Source organism: Odontesthes bonariensis, chromosome 9, assembly GCF_027942865.1.
Source record: "Odontesthes bonariensis isolate fOdoBon6 chromosome 9, fOdoBon6.hap1, whole genome shotgun sequence".
NCBI classification, from domain to species: domain Eukaryota; kingdom Metazoa; phylum Chordata; class Actinopteri; order Atheriniformes; family Atherinopsidae; genus Odontesthes; species Odontesthes bonariensis.
Window position 1 is genome coordinate 5,562,311 of NC_134514.1, and position 26,881 is coordinate 5,589,191.

General features: G+C 39.6%; 1 protein-coding gene across 7 annotated transcripts in view; it reads left to right on the plus strand.

Moving 5' to 3' along the window:
• Positions 1-26,881, plus strand: part of caln1 (calneuron 1) — a 97,465-nt gene that overhangs the window by 26,436 nt on the left and 44,148 nt on the right. For all 7 annotated transcript variants that reach the window (XR_012770283.1, XR_012770284.1, XR_012770287.1 and 4 more), the window contains exons 3-4: positions 805-948; positions 8,253-8,365. Coding sequence is in view for 2 of the 7 variants with exons in the window: in XM_075472837.1 (XP_075328952.1) it covers positions 805-948; positions 8,253-8,365 (257 nt within the window). In the remaining 5 variants the exon portion in view is untranslated. The remainder of the gene's footprint in view (positions 1-804; positions 949-8,252; positions 8,366-26,881) is intronic.

Genomic DNA, 26,881 nt, shown 5'->3' on the forward strand with positions numbered 1-26,881 from the left:
CCATCAAGTTCATGTGCATGTTCAGAACTGTACACAGACTCAAAACCATGCAAACATCCAGTTCCAGATGTTTAGGTCATACCTTATTGGTTACTATGTGGAAAAACTCTTTCTTATGTTTTTATGACATTCTACGCCCATTTTGTCGTGGCGTCCATTGGAATGGACATGAAAAGATACTATTAAAAACACGAGTTACAAAAAATGTGTTTTTTGCACTTTGTTTTTATGTTGGAGAGTAGTCAGAATCAGCCAAAAAAAATGCAGGTCTGAAAGGTTAAATCTGTGAAATATAAAAGAAGAAACCGTGGACGACTATAATAATTAATTTGGAATGCACTGAAGGAGTACAGTTGGGAATGTGAAAGCATGAAAACGATCAGAGGTGGCGGCGGCTGTGAGAGCAGGTGGAGAGGATGAATCAATGACTGGAATCGATCTTGTTAACTTGGCTGCAGTGGTGTGAGACCAATTGCATAACACGCTCCCCAAAGCTGGGTCTGACAGGATTAGACAGAGAGAACAAGGTAGAGAAAGGTTTGCAGATCATTATAATGAACAAAGAGGAAACGCTAACTTACTTTACTGAATGAATTCAAAATCCCAAGAAGTGTTTCATTGCACAGAAAATTAATCTTGAAATTGCAGAGGACAGTTTGGAAAATGACAATAATGGGGGATATTTGACACATAATTTTGTAAATGAAAAAAAAAAAAAAAAGCATTTATGTTTGTACAGAATGGAAGCAGGAGGGATGGGCGTTGTTTATAGATGCTGAGTCGATTTCCTGTTTGTCTTGGCAGAGATCCGGGAGGCGTTTAAGGTGCTGGATCGTGATGGAAACGGGTTCATTTCCAAGCAGGAACTGGGAATGGCCATGCGGTCTCTGGGGTACATGCCCAGTGAGGTGGAGCTGGCCATCATCATGCAGAGACTAGACATGGATGGTGAGTCATGCACACGCTTGGGTATAAGAATGTTCTGTGAAACAAATATTTTGTGTTACATCATGCTTGGGCATGAAAAACAGTTTGTCATCAGATTCATAATAAAGTAGTAAAGTTAATCCGACGCTGGGAAACAACAATGTAGTGATATATAATGAATAGATATTTGAGATTAATAAAATCTATGTATTGTGTATTGGTTGATAGATAGATAGATAGATAGATAGATAGATAGATAAGTACTTTATTCATCCCAATTTGGGAAATTATTGTGTTGCAGCAGCGTACAGTATAAAAGATATGTAAACAATTAAAGGAAAAACAAGCAAATAGAATAAAAATAGAGAATAAACATCAGCTATATACAAATCTACAGTATGAAGAGTAGGGTAAATAATAATAATAAACATTAGTAAACTAAATAAAAACAGATTTGTACATTTAACAATAAAGGTAAAAATAAATTTAACTGAGCAGACTGAACCAATAAGAAATATAGGGTATATAGATAATTTACATTATATTGTACTATGATGATATTTGTGCAAATGTTATTAGTGCAAAATGAGCAGTTATGCAAATTGTCATTGTTATTGTTTTTAGGAGAGACTTCAAGACTTCAAGCCTATTTGCTGCATCTAAAAAAACGGAATTACAATAAATCCAAAGTATGTATGGTTCCTGTTGTCAGAGAAGTGAAATATGAATTTATTTAGGCCCATTTGTATGGCACTATTCCCTCCTCTGACCTTTGAACCCTAAACTTCACAGAGAATACAGTCAGCAACAGAAACATGCAAACACAGACAATCCCCTTTCTTGCTAAGAAGCCCGGTTTCAGACAAGGTCATTAACAATAACTGTGCCTGACGCTTTATGAAGACTTTTCCTGAATTTGTACAAGGCGGGGAGCAGAAGAAGGAATATGCAAACGTCAGATCAATGAGAAACCTTTAAGTCTTTGGGATCTCTGCAGGGAGAGACATACTGAAATGTTCGAGGCTCAATATTAAAGGTTTAGACTACTTTTCTTCGTCTTGTGACTCATCTGCTTCGGAATCTCTGGAGACCCTAACTGCTTTGGGGCCTCAGGATGGTCTGGTTGCATCATCAACTTCAATTTGAAGAAGCAGGCGAGGACATTTTTGAAGTCGACAAAGGTCACAGCAGCGTCTGTGACGTATCATGCTGTTAATTTATTTATTCACTTGGCTGTCATTTATCTCCCTGTCGCTGTCTATTGACTCTCAATCTGTTGGAAAACCTTTATCTATCAAAGGACATTCGGTCAGCTTGTTTGTACTGACTGAGCTATTTAGCAAAACACTTAGCGTGCGTTTATGTCTACAATATTGAATCTGGATCCAGCTGAATGCTTTTGTGTTTGTTAAATTCCTGTTCACTGAGGACAGCTTACTGAGAAATGATCTTGCCATTTTAGACAAGTTAATGAAGAGAAAGACCCGAGCATCGATTTCATGCCAAGAGAGTGTCTAATGTCCAGGGAATCAGAGCAGAGATCATTTATATCAGATGGTTAAGATGGAACAGCATGCGGCGGATCAGGTGGAGCTATCTCTCTTGATATACCTGTTTTATAGAATGAAAGTTGCTGTTGTCAAACGTTCACTGAACAATAGACCAACGATATAATAAGATCACCTAGAACAGGGGTTCCCAAACTTTTCCATGCCAAGGCCCCCCAAACAGTATTAGCTTCTGGCCGGGGACCCCCTTTGCAAACCACAGACAATGCTACAAAATATGTAAAAAAACATAAACTTTTAGAACGTATTTTCTTTCTTTTATTCACGGACAGTAGCTCGCTGTGTGAATGCAGCCTGACTAAATGCTCTTCTTTACGTCTGAAGAAGTCAACCGTTTTTTCGGACTCTGCCGGATGTTTTTGTATCAAGTGACGCTGAAGTTTCGAAGGTTTTGAACACTCATTTGAGAGGGTCTCCAGACAGAGGACGTATTTTGGGCAATCGTGGCCATTTTTCTGTATGGCTGTAAAGCCAAACTTAATGTATGCTGTCTCATACTTTCTGATTTTAGTCGGCCAGTTCTTTCAGTCTCTTCCAAGTCAAAAATCTGTCCATTTTGGCTAGCTACCTACACGCTAGCTTGAGGAGCAGAGCATCTTCAGAACAGGCGCAAACCGCCAGGTCTACGATGTTTTGACTGGCAGCCAATCAGAAAGACAAGCATGGCAAATAACATTTCGATATGATATATTATTATAAATTGTATTTTACAAAACTGATTAAAAAAAAAAAGTGACAATTTTTTACAATGATGTTTCTAAAAAAATTTAATTCTATTTTTTCATTTTTGCATTTTTTTTCTTATCTTCACTCCAATTTTCTGAGGCCCCACTAGTGCCCCCTGGCGGCCCCCAAGGGGGCCGCGGCTCCCACTTTGAAAACCACTGACCTTGAACATGCATCTATATGACCCTGTAGATCAGTGATACTCACTATTCAATCATGGCTGGGGCTGAAACACATTTGCTATGCATGCCATTGTAGTGGTTGCCACAGTGATACTTCAAGGTTACAACACTTTACAAAACTTTTGTAACTTCATATTTGGAGGAAAAGATAAAGGCAATTTCTGTCATTGGGGCTTGAATACGTTCTTTCTACCACCCGTTGTCATCTAAATGGGCACCATTTTTACACCTTGCATGCAGTTACACTTATAATCGCGACAGGTTCCCTATTTTTCAAACATTAATTACATTTAGTTATTTTCAGCTTGAACAAATTATCCGTGGCATTGTTTGTGGGAGGACAGTCAGTAGAAGAGAGTTATGGTGAATAGTGCTTTTATGGTTTCCCATTGGGATTAATAAAGTATATTTTTTTCATGTCATTTTCTGCTACTGTTGAGTCCTAAAAGCACTCTGCCATGTATAGAGCCCTGCATATTCTATGCATACACTTTGTATCACATACTCTGACACATCAGGTGCAATGGGGGCTCAGTATTTCGCTCAAGGACAGAAGACGCCAGGGATTAAATAAGCAACTTCTTTTCTTCTAAACCACAATAGAGCACATATCTGGTCTGCAGCAAATGCTTTAAAATATTCTTTTTCACTTTCTTTGTAACACAACTGTTTTTCTGTAATCTACCAGCTTGATAAAGAAATACATTTTCAAATTAATGGAAGTAATTTTGAGTTACAGTCCTGATTTATTCCTCCCTCCATTCACTGTCCTTACCGGCTGTAACCACTTCCATCAGAAATCAGTTCTTAATTTGGTAAATTATGCATGCTTGATTAGTATTAATGATAAGTAGTGAGTGATCAAAGGGACACTGTTAAGAAGCAGAGCGTTATTTGCAGAGCAGCCGTAAGGAGCCTCCTTTCGCAGCAATTGATTCTCAGTCCAGCTGATCTGCAGCAGACGGTCTTCTACTCGTAACTGCTGCCAAGCCAATCCACATGATTATTATTGACCAAAGGTGGGTAGACAGCCAAAAATTGTACTCAAGTAAAAGTTAAAAGTATAGAGATTTAAAACTACTCCTTAAAGTATGATTTTTTTTTTTTAAAACATACTCAATTTAACTCGTAACTACCCACCTCTGTTATTGACTGCTCTTATTTGTTCTTATCACAGTATTTCAGCACCCTTTGTTTTTACACATTCTCTTCTTAATATTCATCATACTTATTGGGAAGACCAGCTTTTATTGTGGGTTCTCATTCATATTGCCTTTTATGTGAACCTGACTTTAACGACATAAAAGGAAGGATGATTTCACTTCATCTTTAATAATTGATTTAGTTCCGTCTCCAGATGAAACTGTATGCTTGGCTGTGACACAATGCGGGAAGTCGGTGGTCACAGGCAGGCAACTTTGGCTATGACAGACACAGAAAGCGACTCAGGGACTTTGTGCAGAAATGTTGAGCTGTCACAAACTGTGAATGCAAAATGAAAGCCGGCAGGCAACTGTGACGTGATAAGAAAAACACTGTTTTTTTTTTTAAGGGTGTAAGTTTTCTACAATGTTACCCTTTCATGTGGGGTTTTATGCTTTTTAATTATTCAGGAGATGGTGCATCCTCTATATTGTAATTAAATGTTTCAGATCCATAAAGCTGTTTAAATTACGTATGACACAAACAAAAGCAGTATCAAATCGCCACATTCAAATATACGTAATAAATATAATACTTTATTCATAATGCTAATCTAAATTAAACTTTTTAATTTAGATTTGTTTTAGGTAACTTTAATAATAACCTACACTGGACCTTGTTATGGAGGTTAATTTTTTGTTGGATTTAGTTGTGCACTTAGGGTAAACCGACTCTTGGGAGAAGCAAGGAAGAAATCCAGGATGTATTTAAGTGGAGGATGTGGCCCATGTGAGCCTTTTGAAACCAGGCGGCCATTTTGGGTGAGTTGGCCTGTATGGCCTTTGTATTTGCTGGCATTCTAAAGCCTCGTTTCCACTGTCAGTACGGTTCGGGTCACTTCGTATCGGTACGGGTCGGGTCGGCTTGCTTTGGGGTCAGCTTTGCGTTCCCACTGTACAAAGGGGCCCCTCAGGGGTGGGCGGAGTGCGTGCCAAAGCGTAAATAACAAATAACATCCATAATTTCGAACCACCTCCTAGCTTCTTCAGCTTAATGCAACACTGGCTGGCGGTCCGGTTGAAACCACTCTCTGCCATTTTTGCGGCAATCAGCTGGAAAACTTTTTGGTTTGGCACAGCGCCATCGAGCTCCCGCTGCACAGCCTCCTCACCAACAACGGAGGGCAGAGCCTGGAACCGGTCCTGTGTGTTAGGTACCCCAAGCAGAAGGATTACAAAAATGGTAACGGGTACCATTGGACCGGTACGCTTTCATGGTAGTGGAAACACTGAAATAAGCAAACCGTTCTGAAGCGACCCGTATTGCACTGCATAGTGAAAACAAAGCTTTAGTGATTGTAAGACTGTTTAGATGAGTGTGTCTGCTGAATCCGCTAGTGTGTCTTGTCCTGTCCACATGGTGGTTGTGGTGTGAGGAGCAGTGATAGCTGGCATTAGGGGAGTGACTCTGGGACGCCAGTGATCAATGGCTGTGTTCGAAACCGCATACTTCTCCTACTACTCCTACTAACTTTTTGAGTTAGTATGCCAGTTTTAGTATGTGTGAATTTCCGGATGCATACTAGATTTACCGAAATGTTGGGTATGCATCATGAGGTTACTACTCATACTCAAACTACCCAAGATGCAACCTAACGTGACGTCGCCGATCGTCATTTCCTGTCAAAACGGCAGTTTTAAGCTAGCTACAACGAGGGTAGGTTCACTTCCTGTTTCCAAAACAAAAGCACCAATTGTATCGTAATGGCTTTCCCTATGACAAAAGGAAACGGGTATTTTATTTTGTGAAAATAACCGGAAGTACGTTGCTCACTACGGCTAGCTTTAGTAGCGCTTAATTTGTCGGAACAAAATTGTAAATAGCCGGTATTTTGTCAAATTTTCAACACGTTGGGGATCTAAACGACTACTTTCTCGCCTGAAAATGTTTCAAATGTTGCTAAAGTTTAGTGTGAGTGTAGAGCTTAAGCGAAATCAGCTTCAGGCCGGCTGATTTCGGCTCGGGCAGGAGCAAAATGCATTGTGGGTAAACGCTCTGCATACTGTCTGATCGATGAGTATGCAGTATGCAAGTATGTAGTATGCGGTTTCGAACACAGCCACTGTCTAGCCTCCTGGAGGTGTCGTGGGCTCAACTAGAGACGAAACACTGGTGAAAGGAGGTTCTTACCTGATGACCCCAATGACATGTTGGTCAGCACTGCTCACTGGTCTATAGGGAGTATAGGGATCAGGAGGTTCTTCATTAGGTACTGAGCCAGCATTGGAAGGTTAATTGTTGAATTTAGGGAATTATTCACTGACTCTGGTCCATTTTGAATGAACTACATTTGACATTTTTTTTGTATGTCCATCTTAACCAGGTCTCCCTAAATATAGACCAAATAGAATAGAAATAAATCTCCATATACTGACAAGAAAGTTATCTGGCCATTGAGCTATTTCACCTTTCTCTTTGTTCAACATCTAGTCCATAACTTTTACAGAGCTTGAATGAAGTACCAAGAGTGGAAAAACACATACATGTGCAAGATAGAAAATACTTTTCTCATTTCTGTCAATCAATTTAAAAAAATAAAATCAGAAATATACAAAATATCCCTTAGTGGAGCAACATAAACTTGTATAATGCATCATGGTCCCAGTGTATTGTCTTACCTTGCATTGTCATTCGTCCGTCCTCTAGTCTTGACATCCCGGCGTCTCAAGTGTCGATCCATCTGACCCGTAGTCCTGCATTTACACTCATGAATATGTATAGATGGAAGTCAATGGCATCCAAAGTTACACTGCCACCATGTCCCGAAGTGGCTGCAACAATAAAAACGGGTGCAGAGGTATTAGGGACAGATGTAGTCTGTAACTTTATCCAGGCATGGCCTCATCTGCAGATACAGCAGGAGGGACGAGCTGTGCTGTTACCAACTTTCTTTAGTTTATTTTTCACTGGATCTTTGCTAGTTTTGCAGATTTTTTTCTTTTAAAAGGCTGAGTCCCATGTTAAATGCTTGTTTGGTTAATCTATTCAGATAATGAAACTCCTTCCAGGGAAAACAATGAAACCTCACTTAGTTTATAAAAGCTTTCCCCCTGAACAGTTAAAGAAAAACAAACTGAAGGGTACTGAGCTGCATCACTTACTCTTAAAATGGCGTCTACAGATATTGATGCTTTGTTTTGGCTGTAGTTTCCAAAAACTATCATCAAGCCATGCAGATGAGAAGTGTTTGAATCTATGTGCATCCCAGGAGCTCCAGACTTTGATCTGCTTCATATCCTGTATTAAAGATCCAGTCAGAGCTCACAGCTTTATTTATCCATCATCTGTGTTGTTAGTGGTGTTTTGAACTGTGTGATTTGAGGCATAAATTAAAACAGAGGCCGACAACAGTATCAATATGTCTCTTTGAGCCCACACAGTGACTTCCTCCACAGACTGAAGAAAGCAACTCCAGAAACAACTCGAAAAAGGCTTCAATTATGTATCTGCTGCACACATATTTAACTCAGGAGAAGTTTCTCCATTTCCATGAGTGCTCTGCTTTACTTCGGTGTCACATTTACTTTATTCTGTTGCTGTTTGGAGCTCTCAGGATGGGTTTGGTCAAAACATTTCACACAAACCATGTCAGTATCTATAAATCATCAGTCAATAACAGCCTTCTCCACTCTCTCTCTGTTTTCAGGTGATGGACAGGTTGATTTTGAAGAGTTCATGACAATTCTTGGCCCCAAGCTGCTTTCATCTGAAACAAGAGAAGGCTTTCTTGGCAGCACAATAGATACCATCTTCTGGCAGGTAAATCTCAGTTCTCTTGAGCATAATTGCAGAGCTTATGCTTATGCAAATTCTGTGTCACCTATACTGAAAGATGATTACAGCAAAGGAGAGCAGACTGCTGTTTTATTTTTAGTTTAGTTCAAAGTAGCAGCCTTTGGTCTGTTTTATTTTAACACTGTGTTCACAGTGTGTGTGTGTTCCCTCAAGCCAACACGGATGTGAAGTTCCATGAATCCTGCACCAGACATGCTTATTTGATATTAATTACGGTCTTACCATGTATGGAACACATTTCACCAACTTGGAAAGGTTAGTTTTGTTATGAAAATGAAGGCGCAGGTGAGCTCACTGCATGGTAAGACTGGGATAATAGCACAATAACAGAACGCTTGCATGAGTGTCTCAACATGAACACAAAATGTCTTCTCAGCGGCCCTTGCTTGGACGTCTTTAAAGATGTAACATTTGTAAAAATCACGATCCGGATTAAATGTATGTTTTCTTTTCTTTTTTTATAGAATTTTTATTGAGTTTTCACATTTGTATATAGGCAAAAACAATCCATCAAACAAGGTAATAACACTAACAAACTGTCTAGAGATCTTACTATTCAGTCCACTGTTCCATTTAGCATTTATTCAGTTGGTGTCTCATATAAATGTTCCATTTTTCCCAGTTTTTTTCAAATACTTAATACTCTCAACAGGTATGTCAATTTTTCCATGACACAGATTTTCTGGACAATTTCCAACCACTGCTCCTGTTTTGGAGTGTTCACATTAGATGTATGTTTCCTATGATGTCATCCCTAATAGCTACATGTCTTTATATGCAGCTGTGGCTTAGGTTCAATTGATCTGATTGGTAGCTGCTAGTTTAATGACAAAAAAATCCCGTATCGGTGTATAATACTGAGCGTTTCAATTCATTTTTATTTATATAGCGCCAAATACAACAAATGTCATCTCAAGGCACTTAGATAGTAAGTCCAATTCAAGCCAATTGGAATTCAATTAATTAATAATAATCATAATTCATAAAATAATCCAATTCGTTCATATAGAGCCAATTCAAAAACAGTTTCCTAGCTAAGAAAACCAACAGATTGCACTGAAAACTTTTTGTTTTTCGGTCCAATCTCCCGGCCTGAGCGGCGTGCCTGAGGCGACTGTGGAGAGAAACGACTCCCTTTTAACAGGAAGAAACCTCTGGCAGAACCAGACTCAGGAAGGGTGGCCATCCGCCTCCACCAGCTGGGGTTTGAGAAGACAGAAAAAGGGGGGGGGGAAGGGGGGGAAGGGGGGGGGGGGGGGGCAGGGGGCCACCGCGACGGCGGCACTGTAACACCATTCAAAGGATATCTGTTGGAACAGGGAAACACGAGTTAATGACCACAATAATATCACATATACATAAAGAGAGTAAAGTGAGGAAAGGTGTGTCAGATGAGGCCCCCCAGCAGTCTAGGCCTATAGCAGCTTAACTATGGGATGTTTCAGGATCACATGAGCCATCCCTATTCAAGGTAAACACAAGAAACTTGTGCTAACGAAAAAATAAATAATAAAATAAAGTAAAGGACCAGACTCAGTGAGTAATTCCCTATACTCCCTATATAGATCTGCTCCTCACACCACAACAACCATCTTTTTACAGCCACAAGCTACCTCAGCCTCTCACCAACTGCACACCAGTCACAGCGGGGTGGGGATGCAAACCCTGGTTCGGGTAGGGGGAGAAATAAAAGAGGTGAGAGAAGCGGGAATGGGATTCAAGGTTGGCAACCTGTTCTCACTCCAGACTCATCACTCTGTTTGACAGGAATAAAAATGTGTTGACATCATAGCTTCATTGTAGCCAGATGTTGGGAGATAAGGGAGACAAAGATTGATTCTTGTTTCCAGATGTTCAATTCAATTGTAAATAGAAACTTAGAATTTCCAATGTCATGCCACAAGAAGTTAGATTTTACTGTACATCACTCCCCCTTGAGTTACTCGTGATCAAATAAAACAGACTCAGTAGTGCTCTTTGGCCCATCTGTTTTTTCTTTTAAGTGATTACAGAACTGTTATGAAGCATAAAACAACCAAAGAAATGAAAGCGTACCAGTCTGCCTGTTGAATTATCTGCATTTGTTGATGCTCAAACATTCTAAATAAAGCTGCGTGTTGTTGTTGTTAAGCTGAGATTTTTGAGATTTTATCGTTAAGCGTAACATCTCATTGCACTGGTGGTCATAAGATAATATTGTCTGGAGTTTGGAGTCAGCCTTTTGGTCAAAGTGTGACAGGACACAGAAGTCTAACCCAGTTTTCGTACCTGCGTGGTTTCTGTGGCAAGGCATCTTTATTTATATAGCACATTTCATACCACAGGCAACTCAATGTGCTTTACACAAAGACTAGATAGATAGATTAAATAGAATAAAAATTAAAACACAGTTTAAAGCAATCAAAGAAGTTTAAATATAAACTCAACCATAAGCACACGGAAAGAGAAATGTTTTTAACCTGGATTTAAAAGTGCTTACAGTTGGGGCTGATTTCAGTTCTGCTGGTAGTTTGTTCCAGTTGTGTGCAGCATAACAGCTAAAAGCTGCTTCACCGGGTCCAGTTTGAACTCTGGGCTCCACTATCTGACCTGAGTCAGCAGATCTCAGAGCTCTACTGGGTTTATACTCCACCAGCATGTCATTCATGTATTCTGAACCTAAACCGTTCCGTGATTTGTAGACGAGCAGCAGAACTTTAAAATCTATTCTGTATCTGACCGTGCTCTTTTTAAGGCCACAGGAAAGAAAGCACCTGATGTCTTCTGAGTGATGTTGTGATTGATGAAAACCCTAAAAGGCCTTGAGAGTCTAAAAAGAGTTAAAAGTAGAAACTAATGAAAAAAAATGGAATTGCTGGAGTGAGTTATATTGCCTTTAACAGAATATGCAAACAATAGAAAGGAGGTTGTAGGCCGGATGGGCATGAGGACAAATAAAGCAGGTGTGTGAGACAGAGCAGAACATTTGGCACTGATCGTAACACTTGGCGAGCCCATCCTCGTGATGCAATCATCAGCTTGACCCGTGCTTTCTCTCGGGGGCAGGACCTCGCAGTTTACACCCTGACGACTCAAGTCTTTGTTGGTGTGACTGCAGGCTGGGAGAATGTGCTGTCGGACACATTAAGCTGCTGCAGTGACCTTGGCTTGTGAAAGAGAGTGGCTGGTTTCAAACAGTTTTCAGTAGCCCTCAGATATCAGCTCGTGTTTGTGCTTAAGGGTTGGTTACAAACCCAACGTGTCCTGTTTAATTAATGTTAGGAGCATGAATTGGCAGCAAACAGCTTGTCTAATGCATGGAGCTCATTGAGGGAGGGTAAATATACTACAGTCAATGATTTATCATGATTATTTCTACATAGCCTCCCAGATGATTAGTCGCTTCAGAGTTTACTGATTTTTGTCCCGTTCACGTTTGTTAATGGGCTGTGGTATATGACTCAGCCTCTTCTCACCAAGCTTAATTTGTTCTGTCATTCTGCTTGAATATCTGCTGTTGCATCAAAAGCTCCAAAGCTGTTTTCAAGCTTTAGAGTTGTGACAAACAGCTCCAAACCGAGCATCAGAATGGGGAAGAAATGGGATTAAAGTGGCTTTGAACGTGGCATGGTTGTTGGTGTCAGACGGGCTGGTCTGAATATGTCAAAAACTGCTGATCTGCTGGGATTTTCACCCACAACCATCTCTGGGGTTCACAGAGAATGGTCCGAAAAGGAGAAAATATCCAGTGAAAATGCCTTTTTGGTGTGAGAGGTCAGAGGAGAATGGGCAGACTGGTTACAGGTGATGGGAAGGCAACAGGAACTCAAATAAGCGCTCGTTCCAACCAAGGAATGAAGAATACCATTTCTATGGAAGATTTGAAAAACGTTGCATGGTCTGATGAGTCTCGAATTCAGTCGAATTCGTGACGGAACAGAAAAATTAAACTTCCGCTACTTCCAGACCCTAGTATTGGGTTAATTTGCTTTAATTTTGAGGAATCTCTAAATTAAAGCCAAGTTTTTAACGCAAAATTAGCTTTTTAGCCAAGATTAACGTGTGCGTTAATACGTACGTTCTATACGTACGCATATATTTACACCTTTAAGTCTCAGAAGTAGGTTTTAATTCTTAAAAGCAGTTTGACAAGGGACAATTCTTTAAAATGTACTCTCTTCACATGATTTGGGGACACAGTTGAAGCTTTGAATGGAGCTTTTGTCAAGCACTTGGGTTGGATGTACATCACACGAATAATTTGAAAGAGATAATCAACACCAGACGGACATCATCTTAACGATTATAACGGGTTGTAAATGAATCATATGGTTTCCACTCTTGGTTAAGGTTCATTCCTGACTTGTTCGAAAAATTTCGAAAAAATTATTTAGTTGCCCGACTGTTGGTCGCTTGCAGTAATCCCGCTCAAAATAACATGTACTAGTAATATTGCCATATATTGGTAATCCTAATGACACAGATTACGTCTGCCCCTGAATGCAAATGATCTTGTTTACAACAAGAGCTTAACATTAAGCATATTAGATATATTAAACGTAAAAAAATTGCATCTGCTTGGCAGGTGGTAACATGCTCTGTGGTTTTAGTGCAACAACTGGAAAATGGAAATTATTTCAGCAATGCAAATATACATGGAGGAAAATAACACTATCTGCTTGAAAGCCCACCTAACAGTTCAGCAAACACTGAATAAACCATCAACTAAGACGACTCATGCTGTTGGATCATCATGTGCCGCTCATCAAAATTCAGAAACACACAGTCGACAGATCTGACAGGGTTTGAATAAATGCTCGTTTTTTTCATCAGACCGGTTACTGATGGAGTATACCGCGGACTCTTGGCCGAGTGAAATAACAGAATTTGGCTGTGATCGAAACCGCATACTTCTCCTACTACTCCCACTACTCATACTAACTTTTTGAGTTAGTATGCGAGTTTGAGTAAGCGAGAAGTTCCCGGATGCATACTAGATTTACCGAAATGTTGGGTATGCATCATGAGGTTACTACTCGTACTCAAACTACCCAAGATGCAACGTAACGTGACATCGCCGATCGTCATTTCCTGTCAAAACGGCAGTTTCAAGCTAGCTACAACGAGGGTAGGTTCACTTCCTGTTTTCAAAACAAAAGCACCAATTGTATCGTAATGGCTTTCCCTGTGATAAAAGGCAACGGGTATTTTATTTTGTGAAAATAACCGGAAGTGCGTTGCTCACTGCGGCTAGCTTTAGTAGCACCGAATTTGTCGGAACAAAAGTGTAAATAGCCGGTATTTTGACAGGTTTTCAACACGTTGGGTATCTAAACGACTACTGTCTCGCCTGAAAATGTTTCAAATGTTGCTAAAGTTTACAGAGGGTAGAGTTTTAGCAAAATCAGCTTCAGGCGGCTGATTTCGGCTTGGGCAGGAGCGAAATGCATTGTGGGTAAACGCTCTGCACACTGTCTGATCGATCAGTATGCAGTATGCGGTTTCGAACACAACCTTTTGAATTTTTGTTAATCGCTGCAGAAATTAACTTAAAAACTGACTCGTTTCTCTTTGCTCACATAATATACAGAGTGTTTCTTTGCCTGGTCTCTGGGGTTGTGCTTCTCTGCCTCTTATATCAGCTGTGTAGACGAAGAAGGCCACAGCTGTCAGCGTCTTCATCGCCACCGTCGTTAGTCCTTTTAGACACTTGAGCGCATCTGCCTCAAGCATCTTCATTTCTTCATCCCTCAGCTTTATGCTATCCTAGTTTAAGTGCTCGTCTGACTGCTTCTGACTGATTTCCAGTGGCATGAGAGTGGGGCAATTAGCTGGCAACAGGATACTTCAAACTAATCAGAAGACCATAACTAATCACACTGAATTGCTCCCCACCCACTTATCAAGGAACGTGCCATTTATTTTTTATTGAAGTTCTTGAATTTACCTGGATTATTTTAATGTAAGCTATTTTGTAATTAATTTATCTAATTTATCAATTGGATGAACTCTAATTTGCCTAAAGATGATTATTTAGTATTTTTGTCTGTCTGATTGAATGCTTGTGTTAACAAATAAATCAGACGTTACTCAACAGTTACTCAGTACTTGAGTAGTTTTTTCACCGAGCACTTTTTTACTGTTACTCCAGTAATTATTTGGATTTACTTGAGTCATATTATTCTGAAGTAACAGTACACTGGAAAAAAATGCCCCTCCAAAAATAAGTTAAAAAAACCAACAAATACAAGACGTTTTTGCTTGAAATATGTCAAGGATGGTGAGGATGGAGGACACGGATGCGGACTTTTCAAAAATAAAGGCTGATTAATTAACAAAAAAAAACAAAGTTTCAACACAAAGCACGGCTGAGCCGGATTCAAAAAACCAAACTGTGACAAAATAAAGAACTCAACATGGCATGGATAAATAAATACTTAACTTTGGCAAATACGACGTGGAACATGGGTAACAAACAGGAAGCGAAGCAAGGCAGGTAGGGAAGGCATGAATGGCAAAGATCCGGCAAACTGAGAGGGGAGACTGGAAACTAAATAGGGACAGTGATTAGTGACTGGGTGCAGCTGGAGGGGAATGACACTGGTGAAGTGAGTGAACTAATTAACAGAGTGCAGGGAAACTAAGACATGACTAAACTAAACATGGACTAAGAACCAAAACGTGACCTAAAACATGATAACTAAAACATAAAACTTAAACAGAGTCCCATGGCGGGACAGAAATAAGCAAAAAAATCTGCCAATGGAACTAGTGAAAATCGGCTTGTCAAGATTTCTTGAAATAAAATGTGATATTTAGACTTTTGAGTTAAAAGTGATCTTGAAATTAGCATAAAAACCTCTTCAAATGAAAAAAAAAAAGCTTGTTTCATGTGAAATCCGACTCAATTTGTTTTCAAGACTTTTTCATTTAACAAGATATTCCAGATGTATTGTCTTCAAACAAGTCCCTATATCTGGCTGAAATGGTACTTGTTAGGCAGTTGTGTCTCATATTAAGTGTAATGAGATACTCAATGAGACAAATATACTTGGTAAGATTTAGATTTTTTTCCTGTGTACTTTTACTCGAGTACAATTTTTGGCTACTCTACCCACCTCTGCATGTGAGTGGTGTGACTGATCGACAAAAAATATCAAAGTAGCATCCACCAGGATGCAGGTTTTACTGGCAGAACATTGCAGTGTTGCTAACTTTAGCTGTTTTAAATGTAAAAAAAGTCCCATTCATCGGGGGAAAAGTTCAATAAATCCACACATTTCTGTTGACTAATCAGCGTTCTTTACGGAGGAAAGAAAATAAGTATGCAACACTTTCCATAAAACATGAATCATGACAAGGATACGACAGCGGTGGCGCAGTGCTGGCGACATCTGGCTGGGGGGGGGCGTTTCTGTAACCCTCAAATAAATGTTCAGCCATCAAAGCTTTTGCTTGTTTCACAGATTACGTTTTCCCTTCCTTCTGGCATTTCGTAGGATTAATAGATGAAGTATTTATATCCTCCCGCTGAGTTTGTCAGAATGTGTTTCCATCAGAGCGGGATTCACTCAGAGGTGTGGCACAAGCAGACTTTGTCTGATCCTCATCATGTTCTGGTTCAGTCTTTTTCTAATCTAGCCTGAGAGTAACTTGCCTCTCGTCGTGGATGAGAGGTTTTCTCATTCCGGTGATTTGAGGCGTCAGTGTCACATCCCCACCAACTGTGGTGATGGAATAATGATTCACTCGCTGTCACACACTCACCTTCCTACTCACTCGTATTTGCTCTTGAACAGTTCGTTAATTTATCTCATTGTGTAATTACAGTGTTATTGAACAACTACAGACGTTTTTCTTTCCCTTGTGTTGCCGGTCATTGGCAGCACGGTTAACAAGGAGGATCCGTCCTGTACTGTTTGTTTTGGAATAGGCAGCATTTAATCAACAACACTTTTGTTTCCTGTTCCTCACCTACAACATCCTGATTGCTTTTATGGATGATTGCACAGATTGTGTCAAACTCTTATTTTGCAGGTCAAAGCTCTGCTGTGCTTTTTATTAGTAAAAAGTAGTCATCCAAATAATTACTTGAGTAAGAGTAAAAAAGTTCTTGGTGAAAAAACTACTCAAGTACTGAGTAACTGTTGAGTAACGTCTGATTTATTTGTTAACACAAGCATTCAATCAGACAGACAAAAATACTAAATAATCATCTTTAGGCAAATTAGAGTTCATCCAATTGATAAAATAAATTAAAATGAATGAATTAATAACAAAATAGCTTAAAGGGACACTGTAATTTATTCCCCCATCTAGTGGTGCAATTTTATTTTGTAAAGTTGAATGAATTTGCTCTCTAGCGCCTCACGTTTTCAAATGTGCACTGCAACTTCTTGAACTACGGCAAGCGGAATGTGTCAAGATTCAAGAAGCTATAGCTTCAGACTCAAGGTCCATACAAACAAAAAGAAATCAAGACACACAGTACAAAGGATTACATAACAGACATACAACAACACTATGAATACAGATGACAGATAACATGTCAGATAACATAACATCTCCTTTGGTGTGCAAGCAATGCAATGCTATGTGTACTACGGCAGAAGTTTGGTAACAATCAATGCATTATTAGTGGGATCATTTACGAGATAAAATCTATTTAGCATTTTTTTTTTTTTTTTAAACTTTATTAGTAAATCAACAAAATAACAGTTTACAAATGTGAGCATAACGCCAAAAAGAAGATATCCAGGGGGAGCATAGGAATAATAATAAAAAGAAGAAGGTGATGCACTTACAAAAAGAAAGCTAATGAACACAAAGACATATGTGCCAAGGAATAAAATCTATTTAGCATTAGCGGCTGTAATAAGCCATTTGGCGGAAATGACGTCACAATGACGTCATTTCTGCTTGTAGGCCTGGTGGGGAAATCGCGATTCGAAGTGCTTTATGTCCCTCTCGGCACTTCGTCGTTTTTCATAGACCGGAAGGACATGGCAGCCTCCATAGAGCTTACCCGCTCTATGTAGATACAGACAAGTTATTCTTCACTCAGGAGGATAAGTGAGATTTTTGACAGAGATCATTTTACACCAATGAGGACTAACTTATGAATGAATATGTTGATTTGAGCTAATAAATGACTTAATTTATTACATAGTGTCCCTTTAAATTAAAATAATCCAGGTAAATTCAAGTACTTCAATAAAAAATAAAAGAGACTTAGGAAATGTTTAAAACATATGTAACCCATATGTAACCTAAAAAAACAAACATTCACCTATCCATGGGGGGAAAAGGAATTTAGGAAACTTACCGCTACATGTTTCCACCAGTTAGATGTTGAGTTTCTGCTGTCATTTTTTATTTTCATCAGCACTTGTTTGATTTTGAGGAAGACATTTTCTCAAGGATTGACAACACTTTTGTTTCCTGTTCCTCATCTACAACATCCTGATTGCTTTTATGGATGATTGCACAGATTTTCAAACTCTTATTTTGCAGGTCAAAGCTCTGCTGTGCTTTTTTATTACAGCTCAGCGCTCCCTCATCGCACTGCTTCATAGAACAGGACTGTGACTCATGAACGGGATGGTGATTTGGGACAAGTAACCAAACTACAAGGATCTCTCTGTATAATAATGGTGGAAAGTCATATATGGGTCATCATAACCAGTTGGTAGTCAGTCATCAGAAGTCATAAATCGAGCACAGTGTGTATTATTCTGCAGCAGTCTGACTTTTTCCAGTTGTCAGTCCCAGTGGAGCTCATGCTTATCTCCTTGGTTGTAAAGCTGGTTTCGACCCTCACAGCATGCCATCCGAATAATTCCGTTTCAGTGCATCTAATATATCAGCCGGATTTTTAAGTCTATTGATTTAGTTTCTTGATCATAAAGCGGCATCGCTATAAACGCTTGGCTGCCACAAGCCACTTATCCCCGTAATAGCTTTTCTGACACATCCTGCTTAAAAACCCCAAAAAACAGAAGAATCCTGAGACCCTGCTTTCATGGTCTGTTTTCATACTGAAAATCAAGATGAAGCGAGCTTTTGCCCCTTTCCTTACACCTGTGTTACCCTCTGACAGGTGCACCACCTCAGTCAAACTCCTCACCTGCCACTGCCTCCTTAGCAGGTCACACTGGGAGAGCAACAAGTCTTCCAATTAAAATACCCTTAAATGTGAACCATAGGGACGCATACCTCCAGGCGGCAGGAGGAAAATACAATTTACATTATATTTGAACCTAATAGGTGTTATTTTGATACTTCACATGCCATTACAGCCACAAAGGTCACATATTCTTAATATCTATTTCTTGATCATAATTCGTTGCATTAACAAATGCCCCATGGCCAGAGGTGGGTAGAGCAGACCAAAATTGTACTCAAGTAAAAGTAAAAAGTAAAAATGAGTAAAAAAGTGCTTGGTGAAAAAACTACTCAAGTACTGAGTAACTGTTGAGTAACGTCTGATTTATTTGTTAACACAAGCATTCGATCAGACAGACAGACAAAATTACTAAATAATCATCTTTAGGCAAATTAGAGTTCATCCAATTGATAAAATAAATTAAAATGAATTCATTGATTACAAAATAGCTTAAATTAAAATAATCCAGGTAAATTCAAGAACTTCAATAAAAAATAAAAGAGACTTAGGAAATGTTTAAAACATATGTAACCCATATGTAACCTAAAAAACAAACATTCGCCTATCCATGGGGGAAATGAATTTAGGAAACTTAGCGCTACATGTTTCCACCAGTTAGATGTTGAGTTTCTGCTGAAATGTGCGTTTGTTTTGGTTGACACAGAAGACACATAATGTAGCTGCTGTTTCTCACTCTTTGTAAGGTAAACATGCTTTCAGTATGAGGCCTCGTCTGCGTCTTCATTTCCCACCGTTGATTCTGACATTTTTCATCTGTTTCTTTCTTTGTTTGCTACGACTGCTAATGCTAAAGCTAACCCGTCCCGCCGCTGAGATTGAGTACGGTCACGTGACCAGACTGCACGGCTGCGTCTGATTGGTGGAACACAGTCAGATGGTAGAGCCTTTGGTGGAAGTCTCTCTCTCTGTCAGAATAAAACATTAAAATGAGGCGTACGCGGGGGGATAAAAATAATGAGGCGTAGAATACCAAAGAGGTAAGAAGAAAAGTAACCAGCTCATTGTAGCCTAATGTAGCGGAGTAAGAGGACAGTTTCTGCTGCACACATCTACTCAAGGAAAAGTAAAAAGTATAGAGATTTAAAACTACTCCTAGAAGTATAATTTTTGAAAAACATACTCAAGTAAATGTAACTCGTTACTACCCACCTCTGCCCATGGGGTCATTTTTAGGAGGACAGTTTTGGGACAATTAAGGTATCCACATCCCAGCCACCTAAATGTGTGGCAGTAAGTTTGTGTAAGTGGGAAAATGTGGACCATGTTGCTAATGTTGACGGGTAATCTTAAAATGATTACTAATTTAAAAGATATGTATGTGCTTCAGGATTATGCACGTTACAGAGGAACTTAGGAAATGTATTCTATTTGAATTCAGCTCTCTAAAATCCCACCAATAGTCTGATTGATCTCATAGATTCCTTGTTTTCTGTGTTGAAGTAAAGAAATTATTTTCTTTAATTTTTTTCTGGAAAAATGACCGATGCGAGCTTTGTCCAGCAAACTGCTGACCTGTATAATGGGAAGTGCTTCACAGTTTATTGATTGCTAGAGTTTTATGTCTCACAATCATCTTTGATTTTCAACAAGAGTGCTTCCATAAATCAGCACATCTATTTTTCAGTCATACGGTTTCTGTGAGACTCGTATATCTGTCGCTTCACGTCGTGTTCTTTAAAAAAAAGTTAAAAAATCTTCAGAAGAAGAAAAATCCCGGCATGCCACTGGTTTGCAGGTGTATTTCCATGTTATTCCACCATCAACTCTCCAGAACTTGCCTCCAAATGTTCCCTGTTTGGTGTCATTTCATGTGTTTAATAAGGACGGACCTTATAAGGGAGCATATCCTGCCTCATTGAGTCTTGATGAGGAGGAAAGGCTAAAGAGATGGTGGGGGTGAAGGTTTTATTCTGTCCTTAGACATAGCCTTAGCTCCCATGGTTTGAGCTGGAGCTGGAGCGACTATCAGAGAAGGTGTCAGTGTTAGCAAACAGTCATTTTGACATAACACACATGAACTGTCCCCAAAGTCCTTATCTACCTCTACAGGATCCACAGACGGTGACAGGTTAACCTACTCTTGACCCACGTGTGCTGTTGCCATCTTCACAGCCACCGAATAAAAGCCATATCTGAAAAATAAAGCCAATGAAAGTGGAGGACATTGTCTAAATCTGTGGGATGATTGACAGGGATAAAAATACCGTGCTGTCCTGCGGGACACTTGGTGTCCCTGCAGAGAAATCCATCACACCAGAAGCAGCTGCAGCGACACGATTTTCCCAACTGATCGTAGTTCCAGTCAAAAACAGTTTAATGGAAAAGACTTGTACCTCTTCTGTTGAATAGGCACATGAAAAAGGATTAGGTTTCCTGTTGCTTTTTGACATGAGCAACATGATCTTATTTTAGAGGTGTTGCCACTAAAATCCCTCTGGGCTTTAAGCCCATTATGAGGATGAAAAGTCGTGCAAAAACGCATTTAGAAAGTGTCATGTCTGAATTTTAAGTGGCTCAGGTAGTAACACGTGACTTGTTCTTCCATAAGCTCTGGTATTTAACTTCTCAGCATCAGTCCTTTCAGTTGTAAAACAGTAAATAATGGAAAATGTTGTTGTTTTTAAGCAGTAAGTGCACTGAAATATTAGTCGTACTTGTATATAATTGTAGAATTTTACTGTAGAAAGAAAAGTACTTCCTTGGCATCAGAAGTCGGCGTCGTTCCTTCATCGGTAAAGAACTTCCAGGAGGTATTCTGCATTGTTCTGACATTTTTACCACTCATTTATGCACAATTCGTCAGCTAAAAGATGATTTGGAGTTTTCCCACATGGGCCTGTCTGTTCTGCCAAACTGGGACTCGACTTTGGGTCAATATGCATGAGGAGGATCGATGTGCTGTTAAAAGATCCCTGTTTCTAGCACTCAAATGGTCCTAACATTAGCTTTTAGCACTCCTTGAAATGATTCAGCATTTAGATTCAGTCAATAAGCACATTTTACGTGAAGGTAGAAAAAACAAATTATTGTTAAACAAGACTTAAAGATTCCCGGAAACATGTTGGTCCGACCGAAATCATCCACAATAGAGCTTCACAAAATCTGACTAACACACCTGGATGGTGCACTTTGGGCTTTGAATCACATCTGCATCGGTGCTAAAGACTGCAGCATGTCTTGAATGTTTTCTCACACAGTCCACAGCATCGCTGTACTGGACATACTTATGGATGCATGTATACTTTAACAAAGACGGTGGTGCATTTAGAGCATGGTAGCTATAATTAGCTGTAACTATTGCTCCTCTCCACTGTGCATGCGACCATACTGAATGACTGCAGGTTACTCTGCCCCTGAGGTTGTGAACCCTAACCCTACCATTTCCATCACCATTTACAATTAGTATAAGGTTGTTTTCCTGAAAATATGTTATTTGTCTGCACCAAACATAGCTGCAGTTCCTGTGACCAGGCCACTTTAGCTTTGATTCATTGTGTTTTGCCTGTTTTGTTCCATCCCTTATACCACTTTCTTTCACACGATAACCTTTAGAGACCATTGTCTGCCATAATGTGCAAGTTACTTTAAGTTGTGGAAAAATTTCCATATTTTCTATTTCTGTTTTTATTAGTTTGACTTATTCCTAAAACTCGACTTAGATGATGTAGATCATTTCCACACCTTGTTGTCAGTAGGTAGGCTACAACAGATCATCTGATTCTGTCCAAATTTGGCCCTCGAGGGCCGCTGTCCTGCAGGTTTTAGATGTTTCCCTGCTTCAACACACCTGATTCAGATGGATCTCTTCAAAAGATTAAGTTCTGCAGCAGCCTGCTGATGATGCACTGATCTGAATCAGGTGTGTTGGAGCAGGGAAACATCTAAAACCTGCAGGACAGCGGCCCTCCAGGACCAGATGTGGACATCCCTGATCTTTAGGGGTCCTAAACCATCATGTGTTTTCAAAGTGGTTCATTTCTGATCCTATGCAACCAGTTCTGTCAGTGTCTGTGATTTAATATATGATTATGAAGTCTGCACATGGTGTTTCATTTAAAAAAAAAAAAAAAAAAGATAGGATTATGGATGGTGTTCTCTTATCTGACTCCCAGTTTGACTCATCTGTGCTGCCTGAGATCACTTCCCTCAAAAATAGACCAACTGCGTATTTTTAGCATAGCAGAGCGATAGCAAGCCGCTGGAAACACAATTATTGACTTAATTGGATGCGATCAATTTCGGTGACTGCATTTAAGCCGGAATCGGTCTCCACTGCTTCCTGTGGAAACAAAGTGTTATTTCCACCCCTGACTGCATTCACACACAAAAAAAAGCCCTGAAAGAGCCGCCCGAGTAATCCAGTAAATCTCCAATTTAATATAAAGCTAAAACTCTAATGGTAATTGTTATACTTCAGCTGTTTTTATCCAGTGTGGCGGGTGCTTCAGAAGGTTATTTCTGCTTCGTAATCTTTCATTTCCACAAGAACAGACCCAGCATTTAAAGTGTATCATGCCATAACTGATGATACCTGAATGCAGGTGTTAATTCTTTCTTTCTAAATGCTCTTTGTTATTTTGTCTTTATGAAAGCTTACAGTAAAAATAGCTGGATTTCCTTAAATTTAAGCCAAACTTTGTTTATTTAAGAGTGTGTTTCAGAAAGCTGTTTGGATGAGGCACTACAGAGCAGACAAGTGAGTTCATAATTACTCTCTAACGCTAACAATTAACTAGCTTTGGCTTTCATTTCGACTTGGGCCCAGACATCTTGGCATGTCCATGTATTTATTGCATTTTTATTGTAATTTTGTTGTAGTTTTTATCGCTGGCCGAGCCTGTAAAGCACTTTGGTCAACAGTTGGATATGGTTTGTAGTGAATTTGACTGAGGTGGCATGTTTGTGAGTTGCATGGGCCAAGATGTTTTTCTCTCTTTTCCCCAGACTATGATCAAAATGTCACAAGCGCTTTTTTATTGTTAATGACTCATTTGTTTGGCACGACAGAAAGTGTTTCGTCATTTTTAAAGTGTTCCTTCTGTCTCATAAAGCCAGTGTTTTTCTTCTTTTTAGGAATATTTTTAAGTGAAAATCAAATAACAGATTTCTGTAATCTACCGTTGTGAATATGTGACATCTGAACAGTTTTGTTTTGTCTTTCAGAATATAAAGTGCGACACTTAATTAGTCTTTTTCACTCTTTAAAGCAGTAATTATACATGTAGACTTTTGTTTTGCATCTGTAACATTATTTTTTTGTCCCTGCATTTTGACAAACGATCTGTTTAGTTTGTATATGTAGATTTTCATTTTAAATTGCATCCATTTGTCATCTTTTTTATCAGTCCTTTGTGCCCGCACACAATTTTGATTTCATAACGACTTTGGAGTAACTCGTCTCTGATGAATAATACATGGACCACAATGACTTTTCTATAGAGACGGGTGACAGTTTCAATTAATAATTTAGCCTGCTCCTCTGTAGAGATCCTGAAACTTGTCATTAAATCCTTTCTTGAGGCTCTCTTAAGGGCATGCAGATAAAAAAAAACAGCCATAATTGGAACACTGTGTAAAATACACTTTGTTTTTTATTGGCAAGGATTTGCAAATCTCATAAATCAATATTGTATTCTCAATAGAACGTAGAAAATGTTTCATATGTTGAAAGTAAGACATTTTACTATTAAATGAAAAATATTGGCTGTGTTCGAAACCGCATACATACTTCCATTCTGCATACTCATCGATCAGACAGTGCAGAGCGTTTACCCACAATGCATTTCGCTCCTGCCCGAGATGAAATCAGCCGGCCTGAAGCTGATTTCACTTAAGCTCTAAACTCTGTAAACTTTAGCAACATTTGAAACATTTTCAGGTGAGAAAGTAGTCGTTTAGATCCCCAACGTGTTGAAAACCTGACTAAATACCGGCTATTTACAATTTTGTTCCCACGAATTCGGCGCTACTAAAGCTAGCTGCAGTGAGCAACGCACTTCAGGTTATTTTCACAAAATAAAATACCCGTTGCCTTTTATCATAGGGAAAGCCATTACCATACAATTGGTGCTTTTGTTTTGAAAACAGGAAGTGAACCTACCCTCGTTGTAGCTAGCTTAAAACTGCCGTTTTGACAGGAAATGGCGATCTGCGACGTCACGTTACGTTGCATCTTGGGTAGTTTGAGTATGAGTAGTAACCTCATGATGCATACCCAACATTTCGGAGAATCTAGTATGCATTCGGGAAAAAAGTCAGGATGAGTAGTAGGAGTAGTATGCGGTTTCGAACATAGCCATTGTCTCGACATGTATTTCATGGGAGCAACAGATCTCAAAAAGTTGGGACGGGTCCATGTTTCCCACTGTGTAGCATCCCTTCTTCTTCTAGTAACAGTCCATAAATGTCTGAGAACTGAGGACACCAACGGCTGGACCTTCATCCTCTTCTTGTCTCATATAGGATTCTAGCTGCTCAACAGTCCTGGGGTCTTCTTTGTTATATTTTGATGCTGGTCAATCCGGCACCCGAACTCTTCTATAAAGTCAGAGGTTTGAATATGCCACCACATATCCAATAATAGTTGATACTTTCTTAACCTCGAAAGGTTGCACCGAGGCAGATCTAATACCAAGTTTCCCAAACTTCCATGAAAAATTGCTGAAACCAAAATTAAATGTCACCTCAAGAACCGCTGACTATCAGAATTCCTGCTCCCTGCAGGTACTGTGAGGAGAGCCAGCTCTTCTCTAACAAGCAGCTGCTGGGTGTTTGATGGATCTGAGGCAGCCAAGCAGGATGCAAACACACCCAAAGGGTGTTAATATACCTGCTGAGAAGGCGGAGAGGTAGAAAAATCATACTCTTTCTGCCAGGCATGGCCTTGATTAGCAATGAAGGCGGCCCAGAGACGTGACGTCAGAGCCGGCTAATCGACGCCAACACACATGCACGTGTCCTCCTTTTCCCTCCATGATCAGCATCCTTCAAACAGTCTGGTCCGAGTGTCGTCCGTCTTTAGAGGTTGGGAGGTGAACTGTGGAGGATTATCTTGGTGAAATTTACTCCCATTTGTTTGCATCTTGCCAAGTCTTACAGTGCGGTCATGCCAGGGAAAAGCATTTCTTTGTACTCTGGCCAAAGTCTTTTCCTCAGGAGCCTTCGCTATCGCAGTGGGACACAGCTGGATGTTCTCCAGGTGACTTTTCACTGCCAACTTTGGTCTAGACCAAGGTGTAGATGCAAGCAACGGTTGCTACCAATATTCTTTTTATAGCCTTGGATTAAAAAAAAAAGAAAAGTGCAATCTAAACTTTGTTTACCTTTTTATTTTCCATTTAAAATCCAAACAGAGGAACTAATATTGAGCAGAACTGTTATATTGAGAGGCCTTGCTTCCCTGTTTCTTGATCTCTTTGTAGTTTTGTAACATGTAAGTCCTTCAGTACCAAACTATTGAAGTTTGTTAAATCTATAAAAAAAACTAGAAATGCACTCAGAGAGTGCAGACCTCCGCCAAGGAAGCTTTGTTTTATAAGCGCATTTTTTTTATCCACCCATATATTGTAGTGAATGGTCTGAAACAATCACAGATGGCTGCGAAGGTGTGGCCTACCTGTGGATAGCGAGCCATGTATGGACATACGTTCCTGATGTGGGCTACTTGTTCTTTGGCGCTGTCAGCAGAAGAGGCATTACCTTCTCCCTATTCATTATTGAACAGCAGTGTTCGCCGTGCACACTGGCTTGCCGTTGCAATCTTTTGTTGTGCTAATTACAGCAAATCCGCGCAATTTGCATTCAATCCGCGCACTATGCATTCTGTCTGGCTTTGGCACCTTGAGGTCGCGCCACCTTGTGGCAGGTCACAAGATTGCAGCACGAACAGACGAACATCCAGACGAACATCCAGACAAACTCGGGCGAGCACATAACCTCCTTGGCGGAGGTAATAAAAATATATAACAAAAATAATTACATAAAGGACCACACTTAGATTTTGTGAAACTTTGACTAAAATTAAGTGAAAAAAACTCTTGTTTTTTGTTGCTGGCTGTAGTTTAGTTCTGCTTTCAGATGCGTTTCGGTTTGGTTAAGGCTTTGATTGTCCAAGTTCCTATTTGTCGCATTCAATGACAGAACTTCTGTCTTGTAAATGGGGGGAAAAATCTGACCAAATGCCAACAAAAAGAACAGTATATTCTTCTGATGTACACTGAATTCAGCATGATTTGTAGCTGGGTGATAAAAAGTGATGTTTTTAAAAAAGATTATTTGTTTATATTATTCAACAAAATACAAAAGTAAACATTTCT